General features: G+C 37.7%; 1 protein-coding gene across 12 annotated transcripts in view; it reads left to right on the top strand.

Annotated features, from left to right (window-relative positions):
- Positions 1 to 16,922, top strand: part of mcf2l2 (MCF.2 cell line derived transforming sequence-like 2) — a 116,831-nt gene that overhangs the window by 63,679 nt on the left and 36,230 nt on the right. For all 12 annotated transcript variants that reach the window (XM_035943699.2, XM_035943672.2, XM_035943669.2 and 9 more), the window contains exons 16-24: positions 2,465 to 2,531; positions 3,268 to 3,383; positions 4,203 to 4,272; positions 6,283 to 6,375; positions 7,233 to 7,325; positions 10,346 to 10,468; positions 14,409 to 14,489; positions 15,387 to 15,527; positions 16,066 to 16,158. In XM_035943699.2, the coding sequence (XP_035799592.2) occupies positions 2,465 to 2,531; positions 3,268 to 3,383; positions 4,203 to 4,272; positions 6,283 to 6,375; positions 7,233 to 7,325; positions 10,346 to 10,468; positions 14,409 to 14,489; positions 15,387 to 15,527; positions 16,066 to 16,158 (877 nt within the window). The remainder of the gene's footprint in view (positions 1 to 2,464; positions 2,532 to 3,267; positions 3,384 to 4,202; positions 4,273 to 6,282; positions 6,376 to 7,232; positions 7,326 to 10,345; positions 10,469 to 14,408; positions 14,490 to 15,386; positions 15,528 to 16,065; positions 16,159 to 16,922) is intronic.

Here is a 16,922-nt window from a genome sequence, read left to right as displayed (position 1 = left end):
AAGTCAAGAATGAACTTAGCGACTCAACCTGCAAGATTAGATAACAGTGTCACTATGAGGGGGGATTTGTGTACGGGAAGTTCACAAAGATTACACCCTGTGGAAACAGTTAAAAATACAGATATACCCTGATGTGATACCAAAAAGCAATAGTTGTCTGCTGATTGTGGTTGCTATGGATACAATAACTCCTCCAGGAGGAGATGCTGACTGGTTTCACTGCGAAAGTCTGAGGTCAGCGGTGAGTCAGTGGTTTTAGGATTTTGGGTTACTGATCAAAAGGTTGGGGTCTAATTTTCAGATATGTCATTATATGTTTTGCATAATTCACATTTCTTTTAGCTTATTTACAGCATGGACTGTAAAGAAAGACGGACAAAACCTCCAAAACATCACGCATAGACTTCCTGATAAGAATTTTGTTTTATTTGTTTTGAAGCAGAGTGTGGAGGCTCTAGCCGTCTCCATCCTGGAAGGGCCTGACCCTCCCTAACTCAAAGCAAATCTAAAAATAAACAAAGCGGTGGTGCGTGAGTGCAACTAAGGTGAGCCATGCAAATGTCTCAATGTCATGGACGGTCCTTTGACAGCACCCACCTGTTACTCAAAGCAGCTACACCCGTGATTATACATAACTTTATACCTTAATAATACTGTTCTCATGTATATGGAAATTAGCTGTCAAGACCCAAATAATTTTTTGTACCAGACTGGAAACATGTTTATTTCTGCTATGAAGTTGGGCTTTTTAACATGGGGATCTATGTGGCTTGACTAACTTGTGGAGTCAGCATCAAGTGGCCATTTGTGGAACTGCAGTTTTTCCACATTACTTCATTTTGCAGCCTCAGAGGTTGCCGGTTGGTTTATGACAGCTTGCGATTGGCATGGTTAGAATACATACTAGTTAAGGGTGAAGATGGACCGGCGAGATGTTAAGATTTGTCAAACCAGTTATTTTGTGTTTGTTCAGCAGGTATTTGATGAACTGTACAGTCTGCCTTGCTGGCAGATCTAGTTGCTCATATGAACATCAAGTGCTGTTGCAGTAATCTACAGTGAGTTCTTCCACTGTGGCTCTGAGGTTTGTTGTGTGTGTGTGTGATGAGTTCAGGCCCACCTTATGCAAACAGTGACCAGACAGGAGCTAGGTTTTAATTGGCGTCTCTAGTCTACAGCATGCTCTGCATAATTATCAACTGAAATGTTATTACTGGACCTGGAGCAGTAATTAAATGTTCTTACTTACTGACCAATTATCTATGGACCACTGATATATTGTATCCCTGAGATAGTGTCCTCTGTGTCTCTGGAGTTGCTCTTTAAAATCAGCATTGGCTCAGCCTAAATGTTTAACAAAGTTTGTCCTCAACTGGAGATGTGGGGTTTATAATACATGGACAGGGAGGAGGCAGAGGTTCGGTCTAGTCAAAAAAGCTGTTGTTTTGCATTATGGAATAAGTCAAATCCACAGTTGTTGTTTTTGTTGTTGGCAAAAATGCAAATGCAACCAAACCAGTCTGCAGGTAGTTGCCTGATTTTGTCTGGTGGTAATACTGCCTTTAGATGAAACTGTAAAATGTTGAGCATTTGGTTGATTTCAGATAGTAATTGAAGTGCAAAGATAGTGGGCTCACAGTTTGCAAGTGTGGTTCCAGAAACTCTAATTCTTTGTATCCTAAGATCCACTCAGTCAAGTCAGAGTTGATAAAATAAAATATGCTGAGATAGATGTTTCATTCCTCCTTCAGTTTTATTTAATGTGTCCTTTCTGGGTGTAAGGGTTGGGTGCACCTTTCATTATGTTTGTAGTAACTTGTCCTATATCGTTGAGCTCATGTCATAATGAATTGTCTGAAAATCATGCTGTTTCACAAAGTGGGCCAAATGTGCATAAAAGCATTGGATTCAGAATTAATGTTGGATCCTTCCATCTTCAGACCATTTGAGTGTACGATGTTTGAAATTCACACTGTCATCTCAGAATGGAAACCATATGGAGTCATTCATTACCATGTTTGATTCATGGCAAGGAGAAAAACTTAAAAATTGGGACACGTTACTTGTAGCTCAGGCCATTAATGAGAAAATCCTTGGTTCAGGTCACGGCGGAAAGATTGTCCAACATCGTAAGATTTTTACATATTTTATTTCTATTTGTAAGACATGCTGTATTTGTTTCGGAAGCACAGCCTAATAGAAATATGTTTTTATTTAATTGGTACATTTCGCATTTGCAAAACAAATTGTATTATTAATGAGTCTAATGTATTTGCAAACCACAATGTGAGTTGTAGGGCATTTGTACAGAACATGCTTTGGTTAAGTGCTAAGTTGTGGCAGGACTCCCACATCCCTATCACAGCACTCGATGGATGAACGAGTTCCATTTTATCTAATTTGTTTTTTAAGATGGGGTAAATTACGGTCAGAGGTCCCATGATGAATTTTTTTGTCTCTGCAGACACATCATGACTGAGCTAATTGAAACAGAGAGGCTCTATGTGGAGGAACTGCAAAGCATCATGGAGGTACAGTATGTCCTGTGGCTCTCTGTTTTGTACAGTGTTGTGTCTTACTTAGATGCAAAATAGCCACAGCCCTTGGATTAGTTTCTGCTCGGCATTTTGAGAACAAATTCCCTGCAGCAGACAGTCCTTGATAATGGGGTTGTTTTGAATGCTTAGCATGACCTTTTATTTTAACACATTAAGGGATCATTTCAGGCAAATACCACTTGATTGACCTTCAGTTTGTTGTTCTGCGTGAAAACAGTGACAAGAATCTTCGGGAAAGAAATATTAGCATCATTTTGTAGTTGCTCATTTTTAGTTATACCAATATTCAAAGATAATCTGTCTAAACTGCCGAGTCTGTTCGACTGCCTCACTGTAATATCTCTTGTTTTGTCTGATTCTAATCTAGCAACAACAGTGAAACTGAAGTGTTTGTCAGTCACATTAATGTTTAACATGCTCTGAATGTAAATTAGGGTGAAGTTGATGGTACAATATATTTTTACACCAGTAAAGTATGCAGACTTATCAACAAAGTGTCATTTGTTTTCTCTTTGGTCTATAATTCATTCCCATTGGCCACATGTGTCTTTGGACGGAGTTTGACATGACTGTGAAATGGAGATTTAAAAAATCTCAGTTTTACTTGTAGTTCTCTGGTTAAAATGATTAACTGTGATATTTTGCTATCTTGGCAAATTTTTGGTAAATTCTGCTTTTGTTTTTCTTCATCATTGCCACATCTCTGCAGGGTTATTTTGCTGAGATGAATAACGCAGAGCTCAGCCACCTCTTGCCACCATCACTGGAGAACAAAAGGGATGTGCTGTTTGGCAACCTGCCAGAGATTTATGAATTTCACAACAGGTAACTGGAATTCGTCTTGGATACTGCCCGGTTATATACTACTATAACACGGTGATTAAACCGATAAACTGATATGTGATCTGCTGTTGGGGATAACATTTGAACCGAGGGATGAAACCACTTCTCTTTATCTAAGTGCCAACTAACTACACAAGTTCAGTTGCAGTTAAACAGCAGCTCCTGAGGCTTTTTCCCCAGTAGTTTTTCTAAACCTTCAGATGCTTCTGCTGGATGAAAACCTTTAACTGAACTTTACTAATGTCCTCCACAGTTAAAGGCAGTGGCTGTGATCCTAAACTGCTACAAAAATCAAAGTGTCTTCTTTCAGTGAAGGAGTGGTCGAGGCCTTTTGCATCAGGGGTCCTTGTGATCACTCGGCAGTTCCAGCGCATTGTAACTGTCTAGTAATAGGAGCCACTGTGTAAAATAACATAGGAAAATGATTTTATGCAACTTTACATTGTACTCATGTTCAGTGGCAGCAAAACTGAAACATTTTAGATCAGCCTATCCTAACATTCACACACTGGTAAGGGTCAAACTCTGAAAATTGTGCATCCAGCACTCTCCATGGTGCAATCACCAGCTATTTCTTAGATCCACCATGCCTAAAGATTTCTCTTAATGTTTTGTGGTCTCCAGGTCCAAGTCAATATTTGCCGAGATTTTGGAGACAAAATAACTACAGAAACATAATACTGAAATTGTTGGATCATGTGTTAGATTTTGATTTAGATAATTTGATCGACAGCTCATCAGAGAACTATTAAAGTGTCTGATGTGTCTTATCTTCTGCATTTGTTCGTAAATTATCTGCAGGACATTTCTCATGGAATTGGAGAACTGTGCAGAGAAACCAGAGCTGGTGGGAACCTGCTTTCTGAAAAGAGTAAGTCCTTGAGAAACAATGCTTCAAAGTAAAGAAATACATTTTCTATCCAGAGTATAATTGCTCGTATTTTGCATCTCTTGTTCCACTTTTTATACGATTACAGTTTAGAGTGCTTTATTCTTTCCTGTGATGAATAATTGATAAAAGTAAAATGTTTAACCTGAAGTGCAATCACACCAGGAAAACATTCATAGTCTGATATTATTTATTTTTCTGAATTAGAGGATTTGAATATGTTTTAGGGGTAGTACTGCACCGTAGAAGGGTTTTGTGGGTTAAATGTTAATGCACTGTTAATTTTTTTTTTCCAACGTAACAAAAATAATAAAACAAAAACTGTCAATAGGTTGTGTGAAATAGCTGCTGCACCACTCTAAATGTAAAGTGTGAGAGCTCAAAGAATGAACAGGCCATAAATGGATCATTGGAGGCAAGGCAAATGTTATCACTCGGAAATATTAGCTGATGACACTTTCAGAGCTGATAAATTCTCTGACTCTATAAACCATGCTGTAGCATTTAAGAGACACTTTTTCCTGAAGCAAGCTGCTGGGAATTCCCTGACTTTGATCACACGTTGCATGAAATCAAAAAAAGTCCTTTATGTAAGACAGAGATAATGTGACAAGCTGGAAAAAAAGCCTGTGCTTCTTTAACGAGTAGAGCATCATACTGCAGTTAATATTTGTTTTCCCCATTATATTAAGTTTGAAAAGCGAAAAGTAGAGCACGAAACAAACCAATTTTCAGTTCTGTTTAGCAAGATGTTTGTGTAGGTTCTCATTCATCCAGGTCATGGTTATCCAAAGTTGTTTAAATCAATCCAACTGAAGAAGCCTCTTGGATGAGAGGTGAAACATCTTCAAGGAACTTTCTTTAGTCCAGTTGGATTGATTTAAACAACTTTGGATGACTTTTTGGGAAGACACAATTCACACAAACATATTGTTTGTTTTGACCAGATCGGCTCCCTATTGTCAACGGTTAACATGCTCTGAAATGATGGTCAGGACAGAGGACTGAACGTGTTTTTATTGTTTTCTGAGTGACTAGTTTTTAAAATGTGGTCTCAGTTTGTTCCGATGTATTTTATCAGATCCAGCTAATGTTCTGCTGCGTGTTGTTCTGATGTATTTTATCAGATCCAGCTAATGTTCTGCTGCGTGTTGTTCCGATGTATTTTATCAGATCCAGCTAATGTTCTCCTGCGTGTTATTCTGATGTATTTTATCAGATCCAGCTAATGTTCTGCTGCGTGTTGTTCTGATGTATTTTATCAGATCCAGCTAATGTTCTGCTGCGTGTTGTTCCGATGTATTTTATCAGATCCAGCTAATGTTCTGCTGCGTGTTGTTCTGATGTATTTTATCAGATCCAGCTAATGTTCTGCTGCGTGTTGTTCCGATGTATTTTATCAGATCCAGCTAATGTTCTCCTGCGTGTTGTTCCGATGTATTTTATCAGATCCAGCTAATGTTCTCCTGCGTGTTATTCCGATGTATTTTATCAGATCCAGCTAATACATTAGTTTTGAGTTATTTTGTTCAGACATAGAATGATTCGATAGATGTTGATTACCTTGCTTGACAGTTTCAGCGAAAACTCTCGCCTTCCTCAGAAGCATCTCACTGACAGCCTGTGATGTGTCAGTGAGACACTGACACGCAGTGCTTTTTTCTTTCTCTACTCTTCGTTTTTTGAATTTAAGTTTTAAACGGAAAAACAAAAAAACTAAACGATTATTTGTTTTTTCTCATTTTATTTTGAAACGGAAAAACGAATGAGCGAACCATACACGGATTGCGAACCATACACGGATTATTATTATAATATTTGTTGCATGGTAGTGTTTCTTTCCAGTCAGTGGAACAGAATGAGCAGATTAAGTCTACCAGCCAATAAAATGTTGTGATGATAAGCTCAATGTTCGAGAAAAACCTGAAAGTTTCTAGAAACTGAAATGATTAGAGGACCTCCCTTCACTTGGACATGTTTTTGTGTTGTCAGAAAGAAGAACTTCAGGTGTATGAGAAGTACTGTCAGAATAAACCTCGCTCTGAAGTCCTTTGGAGACAGTGTGGCGACAGCCTCTTCTTTCAGGTAACACACGCAATCAACACACAACTTTTAGCTTTATCCAACTTTATTTAATCCAGATTCCATATAGCAGGTAACTATTTCATGACATTCAGTTCAATCTGTGATTATGAAATTTTGGTGGGTTAATATTTTCTTCTTAACAAGTGGTTGGGATGGAGGTCATGAAGAAATGTAGCCACAAAGCAGTTGCTGTCCATATCTGTTGTTATGCCATTTTGTGTCTTAAAGAGACTTTATTACATACATTTACACATTCATAATTTCATTTTTGTTGTCTAATAGAAAAGGTTTACATGCGTTAATTTAAAAAAAAAAAAAACATTATTCTTCTCAGACTATGCATAGCTACAGTGCCTGTTCTCACGCTCTGTGAAAAACATTCCGTTTCAGCTCCTGTCTCTTTAAAGCCCACCTCCCTGTAAGTTCAGTCTGCTCTGAGTGTTCAGATAGAGATGTGGCACTACCAAAAGAAACTACAGTGAGGGAAAAAATGGTGGACTGCAAGGAAGTTGATTATTCTGCCGAACTAGCAACTACGCAGACATTTTGCAAATGTGTTACATGGTGATGTAGATAACTAACAGAAGAAAAGACTGGACTTCATATGAGGCATTTCAGGCAAGTACGGAGCAGAGTTTTCTGTTGGAGAGGATAACCCAAATCAACATGAAAAGTGAGCTGTATAAGTTTGCAGAAGCTTTAGATGCACACAAAAAAAGACATTTTTACACACTCCAGTGAAGAAATAGAAAAAAAGAGCCCTTTAACCTAACATAGCAGCTTTAGCAGGTTCAAACTAACAAGTTAAGTCTGTCTTTTTGTTCCAAATTGAGAGACCTTGCTGTTTGTGACAACAGGAATGCCAGAAGAAACTGGACCACAAACTATCTCTGGATGCCTACCTGCTGAAGCCTGTCCAGAGGATCACCAAATACCAGCTCATGCTAAAGGTGAACACACCAGCGCACACAAACATACTGTACATTAAAATGCTGTCAGCTGAATCACACGGAATACAGCCAGAACATGATGAGTGTGTTTGCTTGCTTTGGTTGAGTAGCTTGTTTGACTTGACGACAAGACCTTATTAAAAATTAGCCTAAATTGTTTTGGACTAATCTGTGAGTACATTAATAACAAGGTATTATTTTGTGCAATTACCCAGCTAATTAGTTTAGCCGGTTAAGCTTGTATTCCTCCAGGGAAGTACCCAAAAGCTCTTTTTGAGCCTAGAGCCACAATTACTGTTTTTCACAGTGGGTGTGAGAGTTAAACTGATAGAGGTTAAGAATCCAATCAGGAGCCAATCAGTAGACTTCAACACTTCATTATGGCTTAATGAAACACTAAATATGTACAACTCCTACAACTTTATTACTATTTGTATTTTCAAATTAGTAGATTTTGTACAATCTGACAACACATCTATACCAGCTAGATGAGAAGATGCATTTTCCTTTATGTAATATACTTCTAGAAAATATACCATAGGTACATTAAAAAATTACACAGAGGACATTAATGCTGTATGTGATGTTGCATAATTAGAAAATGATTTAACCTTGATGTCACTGTACTTTGTAGACCAATACTGGAAGTGAATTTCTCGATCATGTGGCATCATAGTTTGACATAACATATTTGGACTGAAGCTCTTTGCAACAGTGAATACAGAAAAACTTGGTATGCTTTTTACATAATTTATTCAACAAAGATATCAATAAATATGACAATATTTGTGGAAAAAGTAAGGACACAACCATCTAATTCTTCTTTATGATCAGTTGTATTTAAATTCTGAAAATCATTGCAAAATCCATTTTTTTTATGTCAGTTTTCACCTTTACGAATAGGTATTGTTTAATAGAGGGTCAAATGTCTGTTTTTCAAAATATGTAAAAACTGCCAACAATTTGCATATTAAAATCAAGTCTGACTGAGGTTTCATGAGGTCCACACTTGGTTTCTCTTTTGTGCTCAACTTGATTGAATATTATTTGTTTAATGCAATCATTAATGCAGAATGGGCTCCGTGTAAAAGTACAACCTGTGTTTTTATAGATATACAGTCTCAAGTTACCATAAAAAAAGTTTTAAACCTTGAAAAGAATTTTTAAAACAACAAAGCTGAACTGCAGGTGAAGGCCAGACATTTCATCAGAGCTTCTTTGTCAGTGAGCTGAGGTTCTGCCGGATATCTTCTCTTTGTTGCTTTGAAACTTAACTTAAACCAGTCACAGCCTACTACTATTATTTTTTCATGAAAGCTAAAATAATTTAGAAAGCTATCAGGTAATGAGCTGCTTACATAAACACATGTGAAGACACAACTGAATGTACTGTACTATAGTGTTCTAATTTCTTTTTGGTGTGATGTGGGACATGTGGAACGTCTTGCAGTGCTTTCAAACTCAGCATCCTGTGGTGTGTAGAATAGCTGCTGACTGGACATATCAATGACACCAAAAATTTAAAGTCATTTCACAAAGGAAACGTTTTACATTTTCATCTTTAACCCTAAAATCCTCCCTGTCATCATTCAGGGTTTATCCACTCAGCCAGCTTCTCTTCTCTTCTCTTCTCTTCTCTTCTCTTCTCTTCTCTTCTCTTCTCTTCTCTTCTCTTCTCTTCTCTTCTCTTCTCTTCTCTTCTCTTCTCTTCTCTTCTCTTCTCTTCTCTTCTCTTCTCTTCTCTTCTCTTCTCTAAGTAGGATTTGTGAAATACTGACATAGGTCAAGACCTCACAGTATTAAAAAGAGAAACCCAACAGTTCACCCTGAGCAGTCCTTGGCAACAGTGCGGAGGAAAAACAGGAAAGAAAAACTCAGAGAAAACCAGACTGAGTGTTTGGGAGACAGTAAACACTGAGTAGGTTGTTTGAAAATATGCAGAGCCAGAGACGCCTGCAGAACAGTATAGGGAGAGAGAGAACATAATGTTAAGGACATGCAGATGTGGGATACAAATGCATGGGGATTCATAATGGAAAAGAGGAGATGTTCTCGGTGCATAATGGAAATCTCAAAGCAGCCTTGGCTTAAAGCAGCATTGCTATGGGATGGTTTAGGGTCACCTGAGTCAGTCGTAACTATAAACTTTGTCAACGAGGGAAGTTTTAAGCCTAATGTAAAAAGTAGAGAGGGCGTTGGCCTCTTGGACCCAAACTGATTCCTTTACAGAACTGCCTCATATTCTACTTTCAGAACATTTAGGAACCACAAGTAAGCCTGTACTCTGAGAAAAAAATGTGTTCTGCTTGGCTGATGTATTACTATGAGTTTAAGACAGGGTGGAGCTTCCTCATTAAGGGTTTTGTTTGTGAAGAGAAGGATTTTAAACTCTATTCTGGATTTTACAGGGACTCACTGAAGAAAAGTTCTCTTACTGGTTCCTGTCAGACCTCTGGCTACAGCATTTTGGATCAGCAGCAGGTTTTTCAGAGAGTTATTTGGGCATTCAGATAATAATAAGTTACAACAGTTCAGCAAAGAAGCAGCAAATACATGGACAAGTTTTTCAGCATCACTCTTAGACAAGATGTTCTGAATTTTTACAAGATTGTGCAGGTGAAAGATAACCGTCTTCGAGAGTTGTTTTATGTGTGAGTTAAAGGACATGCTTTGGTCAAAAATAACTCAAAAGTTACTCATTGTTATGCTGGAGACCAAAGCTATGCCATCCACAGTAACTTTATAATTGGATAGTGTGTTTCTGGGTGTTAAAGGCATCGTGAGTCAGCAAGCACTCGTCCAAATACTTAAAATGCCAGTTTCTAAATCATGCCAAGGAGAAAAACTAAGGATATGACTTCAGTGTTTCAAATGCAACAGGCTAGCCTCAGCGTCTACATAAGTCTCGCTTTCTGTCCTTATTTGATTTCTTTGGTATTTCTGTGTTTATTCTTGTCCTTCAAGTGATCATGATTTTCTAACTAATGCAATCAATCCAGATCCTCCTCTTTGTCTCACAGGAGATGTTAAAATGCAGTAAGGGCCAGGGGATGGCAGAGCTGGAAGAGGCTTTAGCCACCATGCTGGACATCATCAAGTCCGTCAACGACTCCATGCACCAGATCGCCATCACTGGCTTTGAGGTGAGTCTGCAAAATTGATTTGTCATCATCATTATGCACATTGTAAAAATGAAGAAGAGACAGCTTGAGAAATACGTGTTGTCTGGTACTTCCCACCAAATCCTATCGACATGGTCAGGATATGATTGATAAACTCAAACTATTGACACGTACAATTGACCTTCTGTGTCAGTTTGTATTTTAAATTAATTTTAAAATTTTAAAAATCAAGTACATTTATCACACTTTCAAATCCGTAACATTAGAATCAGAGTTCCAGGTTCAATGCCAGAACTTTGTAAAGATTTAAACCTCTGACATCGAGGCTCTGCTGTTCACTTTGTGTAGTTTCATCATGCTAACATCTAAAGAGGCTTCGAAAGCCTTCAGAAAAATAGTTGTGGATGTCGATGATAAATGATGATAAATTGGGAAGTGTGTGAGATATGTGCATTATTTTGGGTTACACTTGAGGGATTTTACGTCAATGTTTTACTCCAAACCTCCAGGATTTTTTCTTAAACTATCCTCAACAGGTTATGCGATATCAAGCCCTGTTTGAGTAAGATGTACCCATTGCAGCTGTCCTAAAAAAGGTTTTATTGATGTAACTGAATGACTGTTATATTGTTATCTTAATTGTTATTATACAAAAAAATGTTTATGAGCTTATTTATTTTATTTATTTAACCTATATTTTACCAGGAAGTCCCTTGAGATTAAAAATCTCTTTTCCGAGGGAGACCTGGCCGAGACAGCACGCCATTTCAGAGACTATAAAATGTTAACAGTATATAAAAACAATTAAGACAATTCAGATATACTTATATGAATAAGAAATATTGAAACGGGTTCAAACAAAAACAAAAGAAGGAAAAAGAAAAAAAAAACAGATCAGGAAAAGCAGTTTTAAGGACCAGTTTTAGACCAGACAGTGAGACCTGAAGCTGATTAAAAGCAGTATGGAGATCATCAATGGCTTGATTTGGGGAAGAAGCAACTGTACAAAACCTTTGGACACTGTAGTCAGCTCGAAGTCACAAGACACAACAGAATAGTAATGAGTAGCTGCTTTCCTAATAATTTCAATGCTCTTTCTTCCTGGAAAAAAAGGTTGAAATTTTTTGTATCTGAGGAATCTGCACAGACAAATTTTCCAGTAGCTCTACAGTATGACCTGTTGTGCATCAAAGCGAAGCTATGAAACAGTAACAGCATCACCAATAAATGACTACATCTGTCACCATGATGTCGTTTTGCTGTCCTGACTGAGAAGTTTTTTTGTTTTTGTTTTCCTCGCAGACGTAACAAAATATTACTTAGAACTTAAATTTTGCACTTGGGACTTGTATTTTCTTAAGGCAGATTCAGTCTAACTCCCTTCCAGGATCTGTGTATAATGTGTTTATCGGCTTGTGAATTTTATCAGAGAGGGAAGGGCATGAACACACAAACATTCTTAAGTGCCTGTTCTAATCAAATGGAAAATGGTATTGCTTTTAGTGGCAATACTCATGATATCTTTCTAATGATGGTACATAGTGCAACATTAGTGCGTGTGTGTGTGTGTGTGTGTATGTGGAAAGGGATAGTTTACACATTAGTGGCAGGAACAGTTCTGTTAACAATCCATTCTACAGATCAACAGTTTACAATGGCCTTGCAAGTATGCTTTCCTTGTTTTTGCCGAGATGATTCAGAAAGGTAATGTTTGGTCATTATCAGAGCAAGCTCTCTCTCCTGGTATGAGAGTTAGTTTACCGTTCAACCTGATCAAGGACAAAAATACACCTTTTGATAGTGTAGTGTCTCAAAAAGTACAGTTGAAAATCCTTTGCAACAACCGTCGCTTTGATATCTCATTGCTCCTGAGAAGCTCTCTCCCACTTGGTTTTTACAGTATTAACATTAAAGCTGTGCTTTTGAATCTAAACGCCAGACTGCTACATACACAGGTGCAAAATGTTCTTTCTTGACACCACTCAGTGTTGTGATTGTGATGACCACATGAAGAAGCTTTGCCAGCAGAGCATCATTTTGAACGTTCACTTGTTACAGTTGCGCTCATAAGTTTCCACACCCTGATGGAATTCATAAAATATGTATCAGTCTTTAATGAAACATGAATGATTAGAGCTAATACAATTATGTGACAATAAATAACTTTGACTAATAACCCTTAAAAGAAAGTTTTTCCATGATCAAAGATATTTACTTTTTAAAAAATTGACAATATTTCATAACATTTGCCAGGGTTGGTAAACTTATGAGCACAACTGTATGTTTAAAAAAGGGAAACTTGAGTCAAATTTTCTCAAACATGCATTTTTTATTTATTTTTTGTTCCAAACAATCTAAACAATTTTGAGCAGCAATAACTTGCTCTTCCTGGCATCTCTGGAAAATGCAGAGTCTGTCCACACAGCTTAAACTCAGAACTACATCACTTATTAACCAGCCTCTCTTGGAGGTGACCCCACTATTTATTAGAAGGTCAGAGAGTTGAAACCAGACTTGGTTAATACATCACTGAACACTGAGCGCGAGAGATTTGGTGTGTTTTTCATCAAAAGGCATCTCCGTGATTTCAGCTGTTTCCAGCCTGTGTTTTTGGTCTCCAACACTATTTCAAAGACTTTTCATCACCGCCAAGAAAATGATGATACTGTATCATAGTGTGGTTCTGTACGGATCAAAGTCGGTATCGTACTCTTGATCTGGCTTTGATTTAAAGCTTTGCATTTCAGTCCATTGACAGGACGACAAAATTCATCTATGCCTTCTACCTGTTCAAATTACTGGCTACATTCTGTGAAGAATGTTCAAATGAATGCTAAATTATATAATAAAACACATTTTTTTTGGTTAAAGAGAGAGGCTGTGGTCATGCTTGAAGAGCAAAACCTGCTCACTATTGATCGGAGTCCATTATTTTTCGACTCATCCATCCACCTTGATGTCATGCTCTAGACTTTGACACTTAAATATATGACTTCCTGACTTCCACATAGACACCTCTCAATATTGTAGCTACTAGACAGCTTTGTCACTAAACAGAGTTCATATCAGGGCCTTTGCTGAAACACCAGATTCTGTGATTTTTTTGTGTTTTCTTTGCAGGACAGTCTTCGAACATGACATTTACGTTTCTACCTGTGTTTTTTAGGTGGAATCATCTGGTTTAAACTTAAGTTTAATGCAAGTGCAATGAAACACTGCAACTCTATGTCTTAGGCAATGCATTTCTAAGCAAAAATATAAAACTGCAACCTTTCGAGGTAAAGATCATTTTGAGCCGATCACATTTTCTATCAATGTTCTTAGCAAATATGAATTTGTAGATCACGCAAGTCACAAATGCATTGATACTGAACATATCAAGTATCTCTGCAAAAACATTTATATGTAAGGATCACCCTGTTACCACCTTTTCTATGGTTATACATATACAATACATAAGTTGATATGTTGTCATATCATTGTCAAAGTTTAACATGCAAAAAGAAAGGGTTAATTTGTGAAATTCATCTGTCACCATCATTAGCTTGACTGTATAGCTGATTTAACTGATTGTTTTAGGGTGATGCCACTTTGTTTCAGTCAACGGGATAATTTACTTTGTAGAGATGGGGTAATGTACATTTCAGCAAGGGTACTGGCTGTGACCTGCTGGAAGGTGGGGTTTGAGAAAAATCCAGCATCTGTCATACCATTTTAAGATTCCACATCATGTTTTAGGAGTATATGAAAGTGGATCAAAATCACACAAAATAACCACAACTGTTTACCAATGGAAGTGTTGTACTGCTCATGCAAAATGAGCTCCAAAACGTTGCTTTTATGTTCTTCTTAATGGATTCCCTCTTTGATCTCTAACAGTGGTTATGAAATAGCTGCTAGTGCTAATTGCTGTGACCCTAATAAGTGGTGCGCTACAACTCTGTGTTTTCATGTCTTACAGGGAAACCTGAGTGAACTGGGGAAGCTGCTGATGCAAGGATCCTTTAATGTGTGGACTGATCACAAGAAAGGCCACAGCAAGGTACATCCCCACATTCCAGCTCCACCATCACTCCTTTATCTGAGCTTTTTAAATTTAAGTGTCTTTAGGCATTTAGAACAGAACCATGCAAACCTTGCATTTTTGTTGCACATTTGTACATTTACTCACTAACCAGGCAGCCATTTTTCAATGAGGCCGAGCAGTTTAGTCAGATTATCCATTTGCAAAGTGGAAGAAATAAAATGATGCAATATTTCATTGATAACATTTTAATGTTAAGGAAATGAAATGTTGTTTATCTAGCAAAAAGCAAAGCAGCAAAGCATATCCACATGTCTCATTTTTAGATTGAGTGCAGTTATGCTTTGAATACAGATACATACTGCAAATGTAGCCGCTGTCTAGTAGTGGTCTCCAGTGGATGACTAGCATCTCTAAATAAGGAGCAGAAACAGGACCAAACTCATGGGATGGGCCAAGACTTTACAGCATTTCACAGTCCAGTTCACAAGTCCAATTAGCTGAGGAATCCCAGTTAGAGATTTGTAGAAGGAACAGAACAGAACAGGAAATACATTGTTCTGTAAATAGTGCTGTGTTACTTCTTACTGTATGAGATAATGATTTAAAAGTGAAATAGCTCAGTGACTTTCTAATTCATTTTCCACTTCAGCTACCCTTTTACACTTGTCTACCACAGTAGTAGGTGTGCTCTGTGCTTGTTGTTGCACTTGCATGTTTGAAATAGGACCAAAAATGTGTAGTGAAATGTTTAATTTGGGGAAATGCAGTTTCTAACAATATCAGAATCATGTAGCAGATCATATGTCCTGACCTCAGTTTTTACAGTGATAGTACCAAGTTAATTTCTCAGTGTTACTCTAATGATTATAAAGAATGAAATCACAGACACATTGATGGGTTGCCTGGTTGCAGGTGAAAGACCTGGCTAGGTTTAAGCCCATGCAGAGGCACCTCTTTCTCTATGACAAGATGCTGCTGTTTTGTAAGAAGCGAGAGGAGACCTCAGATGGACATGAGAAGACTCCGTCCTACAGCTTCAAACACTCACTCAAGGTCAGACGCAGATGATGTTTGTGTGTGTGTGTGTGTGATTTCAGTGTTGCTTGGTTTCCTATAGTTTGTTCCTACGTTTGTATTTTTTGTATGACTCCTTGGTGCATGCCCAAGTGATGAACACCCCGCAGAAGCTCCATAACAGCAACAGTTAAAATCTGTCTTACAGCTAAATGCTAAACTCTTGTCTACTAATTTTTTAGGTTGTCTGCTGTCCAAGATGTTCTTGGACAGCAGACAACCTTTTTTTTTATGTTATTTATGTTATTTCTTATTGACCAGCAGTATATCAGCAAGCAACACATCAGGAAACAAGCAGGGATGCTTGTTTGTGGGATCAATTAATTAATGGTCTTTTCACGACAATTTCTGTCAGTAGGGAAATTATAGGATAATACCAACCTTACATTTTCATGTACTTCTATGTGCACTCAACTTTATTATCCCTGATGCACAGAGAGTTTGAAGTGTTTCGCTGCTGATGCTCAAATGCAGTTTCAGTTGCACCTCACAGTGTTTCTGTCCTGTTTCTGTCCAGATGAGCGCTGTGGGGATCACAGAGAACGTCAAAGGTGATAGCAAAAAGTTTGAGGTGTGGTACAACGGCAGAGAGGAAGTTTACATCATTCAGGTACGCTGATGTAACCAGAATGAGACAAATCTTTATGTGTATTTATTTAGTTCTCATTTCACTGCATTGCATTTCAAAGGAAAACATACTGTTCCACATCAGAACATAAAAATTAAAACACTGGTTCCAAACCACCTCATGTTAAAAATCAAAATCTGGCTGGGATGGTTTCTTTTTTTCACATTTCAGATGTTTGTTATTAGCAGTTCCACAAAAAGGAACCTTTCCCATCAAACTGTCTGTCTGTCTGTCTGTCTGTCTGTCTGTCTGTCTAAATCTTTTTTGTTTGTTTGTTTAGATGAGATCCATTTTTCAGGAACACAGGAGAAGTAACTTAATTCCTGCAGTAGATTTAATTTTTTTCTAATTCCCTGATGCAGTAATTATCTCACAACCCATAGTTTTTCGGTGACCTGATCCTGCGGTTGAAAACCGCTGGATAAAACTACCTACGTGTACCTGAACCATATAAAATAACACAACCAGCTACAACAATAACTGCTTGCAAATCCATGCATTTTGGTTGCCAATCTGTTAATTAATCCCCTAAACCCCAAGCAGTGCATAGGCTTTTTTTGTTTGCCATTTTTAATAGATTTTCACTGCACTATAAAGAGTTAATTTGACCCCTGATGTCAAATTTATCCTAAAAAGAATAATTTTTTAAAAAATTAATTTTGTCCTATTCTTCTTGGGAAACATCCACTATTCCACAGCCCTGCTCTTGGGGGCAGTGTTGCACCACACAGGTTGCCCACCAAACA

Source organism: Amphiprion ocellaris, chromosome 2 (assembly GCF_022539595.1).
Source record: "Amphiprion ocellaris isolate individual 3 ecotype Okinawa chromosome 2, ASM2253959v1, whole genome shotgun sequence".
NCBI classification, from domain to species: domain Eukaryota; kingdom Metazoa; phylum Chordata; class Actinopteri; family Pomacentridae; genus Amphiprion; species Amphiprion ocellaris.
The sequence above is the reverse complement of the archived record's forward strand: the minus strand, read 5'-3'. Positions and strand labels throughout refer to the sequence as shown.